Genomic DNA, 5,432 nt, shown 5'->3' on the forward strand with positions numbered 1-5,432 from the left:
GGGGAGAGAGCGATCTGGGAGCGGATCTCGGAAGGGGGATGTATTGGAAAACTATCCCCCCAAAAGGGGGGGAGGAGGAAAGGGGGGGTAAATATATGCCAGATGTGTGCGGAGAGAGGTGCATGCGCCGACGTGACTGTGGGTGGGGGTAGATGAGATGGGTGTGTGGTCCGCGCGAGGACCGGCACGAGCGCATGCCCGTCTGCATGCCCCGGGTTGCGTCCACGACGAAAAGGGGCAACGATCGCGCGGAGGGCGGGCGAAAGGCCCCGAGGGACCAAGTGCCACCGGGCCCGGCCGCTGGTAGCGCTACTCAATCGTGCTGGTGGATCTGCCAGCGGAAGGGGCAGGAGGGGCGGTCAGCGATGGTTCTATGGTTGGAGAATGTGCGACTCTTGACCCACGATTGGGCCGGGCGAATGCGCTTGCCGGTGGCCTTGAAAAGTACCTGTGCCTCGGTCTCGAGCCAGGCGCCCAAGTGGCCGAGTGACTGTGGGTCCAAGGACCAGGCACCATCGGGATGCGTGCCCTCGCCGCCGGGGGTGCCCGGCCCATCTGGGGCCAGCCCGCTGGGAACTGCGGGGTGCCCCTCGGGGAGCGGAGTCACCAGGACGTCCGGCATCGCGGTGTCCAGGTGCCACACGCGTAGACTGTCGGCCAAGTGGTCCACCTGCAGAGTGACCGGGGTCGAGTCCGCGGCCTCGCTGGGATCGACGGCATCGCGGCGAATGGACGCCACTAGGTTGGTGCATGGGCGCGCGCGTGCGTGCGTGCGTGCGTGCGTGCGTGTGTGTGTGTGTGTGTGTGTGTGTGTGTGTGTGTGTGTGTGCGTGCGTGCGTGCGTGCGTGCGTGCGTGTGTGCGTGCGTGCGTGCGTACGTGCGTGCGTGCGTGCGTGCGTGTGGGAGTGGGGGCATGGGGTCCCGCGGGGGAGACGGAGAAAGAAGGCCGGCGGAGGGACATGCCTCTTTGAAGTCAGCAAGGCAGGGCCCCACCAGGCGAAGAGGGAAATACCAAGGGCCAGGTGCGGAGGAGCAGTCAGTGCCACCGGGCAGATGCGCACCGAAGGCAAGTGGCCGAAGGCCGATTGTGGTGGATCGCAATCGCCGACCGCGCAGATAGATCTCCTGCTCGGGCAGGACCCCGGGTCCGGAGGAGGGGGCAGCCGGGGGGGCCTCCTCGGCCTGGCCGTCAGCGGCGGCCACGGCCGGGATGGCCAGCGCTGGGCCGGCCAGCTCGGCCGAGAAGTCGGCACCAGGCCCGAAGAGCGGATCAGCCACGCCGGCCCCGCCGGCGCCGCCCAGCGAACGAGGGAAAAGACGCGTGGCCTTTCGGGCGCCAGGCCCCCGGCGTCCGCTCGGCCCTGGCGATGCCCCGCCCAGGGGAACATACTGCGGGCGAGTCCACGGCCGGAAGAGCCCCGCATCGCCGGGCAGGGTCACGGCCGAGGCCAGTCGGAAGGGCAACACATCGACAGGGGCCAAGTGCGGATCGTGGCCAGAGCCCGGGCCGGCCGGGGGGCTGGGCGGCGGCGGCGGCGGCGACGGCGGCGGCGGCGGCGATCCCCCACCTAGAGATACCGGGCGCCGGAGGAGGAGCCGTCTCTCGCTGGACCGCGGGCCATCACCGGTCATGCGCGCTTGCCGATCGCCGTGCTGGGGCCTTGTCAGAGAGAGGGAGAGGGAGGGAGAGAAGGAGGCAGGGAGGGGGCTCCGCGACAGAGAAACAACACCAGGGGCTCTGGCTGGGGGGGGGGGGGGGGCACCCACAAGGGAGGAGCTGGCTCGGCGGTGGATGGTGGGGCGGGAGGGGAAAGAGGGCCGGCGACCGAGGGCCGAGCGCGATGCAGGACAGGAGCAAGGGATCTGGGCAGAGGGGACGGGAGTACGGTCGTGGAGCTCCGCGGCCGCGAGGGCAACACCTGGCTATGAAAAATGCTCCCCCCCCCCCCCCCTGCCCCCTGGGCATCGCCAGGAGGGGCAGAGGGCCGGGAGACGGGCACCGGCGCCTGCCTACACCGGTACCAGGGTGGAAAAATGTTGGCTCGAGCCTGGACCTGCCAACTCATGGGCCGGCGTTAGGCACGTCGAAGCAACCGTCCTAGTTCGAGATCTCTCTGTCCGCGGGGGGGGGGGGGGCGAAGGGGCGCACCCAGCTTCGCCAGGCCGTTGCAATCGACCAGTGCACTTGTTGCGCACGTACGCCCAACGGCAGCAATATGAATGGGCCCGCGATGCCGGGCGTGGCGGCAGCCGCCCGCATCAGCCCCCTCCCCTGCCTCTCCTCCCCTTCCTTCCGGTTGCCAGCCTTCCTCCCCCTCCGCCTCCGTCCCCTGCCCCCCCCCCCTCCCCCCGATAGCGACGCAGCAGCCATGTCGGGTGCGCCTTTCACGATCGCCTCCAGCACGCACTACCCATCGCCAGCTCACTCGGTCCCCCCCCCGCCCCCCCGCCGCAGCCCCTCCCCATCCTGGTAAGAACCTGTCCGTGCAGCAGGTCTGCGACATGGTCCACCACTTGAACATCAACCCGGAGTCGCTCCACCGCGCGGGCATCGACGGCGAGAAGCTTCTCGGTGTGCGTCGGCCTCCCCGCCGAAACTCCCCCTCTTTGGCGTCATGCTCATGGTGTCCGGCTTCCTCTCTCTCTCTCTCTCCTGACCCCTCCTCCCGCCCACCCTCCCCTCCGAAGATGAATCCCGACGTCCTGGTCCACGACTTCGGCTATGCCCCGCCCGAGGCCGATGCCATCCTGCGGACCTTCCACAACCCGGAGCACGAGCGCCGCGAGCGCCGCCCCATGCGCCCGCGCAATCCCGAGGGCCAGCAGCCCACTCGCGGCATTGTCCAGGGAACCGAGGAAGACGCCGACCAGGTGCGCCCACAGATGTCCCTGCCGTGGTCTGGAACCGCTCCTGGGCCTTGGCCAGATGCCCAAGACCGGCAGCTCCGACGGGGATGGCAGGGGGAAGGGCAGCAGGATGCCGCTGCTTTTACTGACCAGCTCCCGACTGTCGCACAATGCCGGTAGCTTTTCGCCGACTCCGGCGACGCCTCGATCGCCAGCTTCCAGAACATGCCGGTCAACTGCACCGGCGAGAACATCCCGGCCCCGATCTCGGGCTTCGATCAGGCCGACTTCCCGGCGGGGCTCTACGAGAATGTCGTCCGGTCGCGGTACACCCAACCGTCGCCGGTCCAGGCGCATGCCATTCCGGTCATCGTGGCCGGTCGCGACCTGATGGCCTGTGCGCAAACCGGCTCCGGCAAGACCGCGGCCTTCCTCCTGCCGATTATCTCGCTCCTGATGAAGCAGGACCCCCTGCCGGCGCCGAAGGACCCCCGGTCGCGGGCCGTCCGCCCGCAGGCCATCGTTGTCTCGCCGACGCGCGAGCTGGCTTGCCAGATTTTCGACTCCTGCCGCAAGTACACCTACAAGACCCCGATTCGGCCGTGCGTCGTGTATGGCGGTGTGCATCATGAGCTTCAGATCGAGCAGATGACCAAGTACGGGGCCGACGTTCTGATTGCCACCCCCGGGCGTCTGCTTCATCTGCTGGAGACCCCGGGCCTGCTGGACATGTCCTTTGTCCGGTACGTCGAGCACGCCTGCTCATCCCTCCGCCTCTCCGGCGGCCGCCGCCCTCTTCAGCCTCCTTCAGCTCCTCGCCTTGAATCTTGCGCCCTCCTCTCTCCCGCCCTCCTCTCTCCCCCACCCCACCCTCTTTCTAATGGCCCATCTGCGCGTGATGCGGGACACATTGCTCCCCGCGTATCCGCGCCCCCCAAAGCTTCCTCGTGCTCGATGAGGCCGATCGGCTCCTGCACTTCGGCTTCGGCGACCAGGTCAACCAGCTGCTCAACTACCTGGACCCGGACTTTGTGCGAGTCATGATGTTCAGTGCCACCTTCCCGCCGGCCATCCAGCAATTGGCCCAGCGCATCCTCTCGCAGGATTACGTCTTCCTGAGCGTCGGCCGAGTCGGGTCCATGGCCTCCTCCATCGACCATGTGGTGGACTATGTCGAGGAGTCGGACAAGCATGCGGAGCTGGTCAACCACCTGCGTGACCTGCCGCCCAACCACCTGGTCATCGTCTTTGTGCAGACTCGCATCCAATCCGACTCGCTGATGAACTACCTCCTTCAGCTGGGCTTCCCCACCACCACCCTGCATGCGGACATGAGCCAGTACCACCGGGAGTACGAGCTGAATGAGTTCCTCACCCGGCGCAAGAGCATCCTCGTGGCCACCGATGTGGCCTCCCGCGGCTTGGACATCCCCAATGTGACGACCGTCATCAACTTCGACATGCCGGCCACCATCGACGATTACACCCACCGGGTGGGCCGTACCGGGCGCGTTGGCCGCAAGGGCCTGGCCATCAGCTTCTTCAATGACGCCGACACGGCCCTGGCCGGGCCGCTGCTGGATGCCCTGATGGAGGTGGGCGCCCCGATCCCCGAGTGGCTCGAGGCCTTGGCCCTGGAGAACCGTGGCCACGGCGGCCAGTCCCGCTACCGTCGGGGCGGCAACCACCACATTGATCGGGACATCCGTGGCCCGGCGGCCAGTGGCGGCGGCGGTGCCGCCCCCCGGGCCGGTGGCGCTGGCGTCTCCCACCAGATGCCCGCCGCCTCGGCCCCGGCCGCCTCCGGGTCTTCCGCTCAGGCCGCCCCTGTGTCGGCCACTCCCGCCACTTACGAGTCGATGAACCGGAGTCAGGAGACCTACTCCTCCTGGGACATTTGAGTGGCTTTGCCTTTTCTGCCCCTTCTTGGCTCCCCCTCCCTCGGCGAGCGCCCTCGGGCGCCCCATGCTCGCGCATAGCCGCGCTCATGTGCTTGTCCAGCCCTCCCGGCTGTTGGCTATACGAGATTCCCCAACACCCCATGCAGCAATACACACGGCACATGCATTCTCCATGCGATTCTTCGGACGACGGGCGAGTCGGTCGAGTGCACCGGCTTTCATCATGGCCCCTGCTGCCTGAAAGTGAGAGGCGGGGGAATGACCAGGCACAGGCCTGCCTGCCTGTTCGCTGCGGCCTTTGCCTTGCTCGGTGGCGGCGGAGCCGGCAAAGGGGCGCAATCCGGCAACCGGGCACCAGTCAGGGGTGGCCAACAATGTGCCTTTTGTGTCACGTGCACGTCAGGCGTGACGTACTCTGCGCATTTTCAGGATCCCCCTCGGCCCGCGAGGTGTGGCCCACCACGGTACCGGACCGGACCGGACGACACGGTGGCCGGCCAACGAAGAGGGGCGGACAATGCGGTGGCGATCCCTGTCCCCATCCCCTCCCATGCTGACACCCTGTGCTCGGGGCAGAGCCGGTCCTTGTTCCCCGCCCGGGAGGGGCGCCTCGGGGGTCGCGGGGCATTTTTCAGACACGCCGATTGCCCTCGCTCCGCCTCCGGAGGGACTGGCATCCGTAC

At 67.9% G+C, this 5,432-nt stretch overlaps 2 protein-coding genes across 2 annotated transcripts; one reads left to right on the forward strand and one right to left on the reverse strand.

Annotated features, from left to right (window-relative positions):
- Window positions 1-25: 25 nt before the first annotated feature.
- Window positions 26-1,633, reverse strand: H696_00193 (hypothetical protein; the record flags this gene model as incomplete). Its single annotated transcript, XM_009494035.1, has 3 exons — window positions 26-331; window positions 449-738; window positions 1,063-1,633. The coding sequence occupies 3 exons, from the start codon at window positions 1,631-1,633 to the stop codon at window positions 314-316; spliced, it is 879 nt and encodes a 292-aa protein (XP_009492310.1). The 3' UTR covers window positions 26-313.
- A 704-nt stretch (window positions 1,634-2,337) lies between these two features.
- Window positions 2,338-4,915, forward strand: H696_00194 (hypothetical protein). Its single transcript, XM_009494036.1, has 5 exons — window positions 2,338-2,377; window positions 2,457-2,575; window positions 2,690-2,872; window positions 3,029-3,591; window positions 3,789-4,915. The coding sequence occupies exons 1-5, from the start codon at window positions 2,371-2,373 to the stop codon at window positions 4,747-4,749; spliced, it is 1,833 nt and encodes a 610-aa protein (XP_009492311.1). The 5' UTR covers window positions 2,338-2,370; the 3' UTR covers window positions 4,750-4,915.
- Window positions 4,916-5,432: the final 517 nt, after the last annotated feature.

This window comes from Fonticula alba (assembly GCF_000388065.1).
Source record: "Fonticula alba strain ATCC 38817 unplaced genomic scaffold supercont2.1, whole genome shotgun sequence".
NCBI lineage: Eukaryota > Rotosphaerida > Fonticulaceae > Fonticula > Fonticula alba.

What these genes read in the sequence shown, in the direction of transcription:
- H696_00194 (XM_009494036.1), top strand. An exon ending in ACGGCGAGAAGCTTCTCGGT is followed by an intron (nt 2,576 to 2,689) that starts GTGCGTCGGCCT and finishes TCCCCTCCGAAG; the next exon opens with ATGAATCCCGACGTCCTGGT. An exon ending in CCGAGGAAGACGCCGACCAG is followed by an intron (nt 2,873 to 3,028) that starts GTGCGCCCACAG and finishes CAATGCCGGTAG; the next exon opens with CTTTTCGCCGACTCCGGCGA.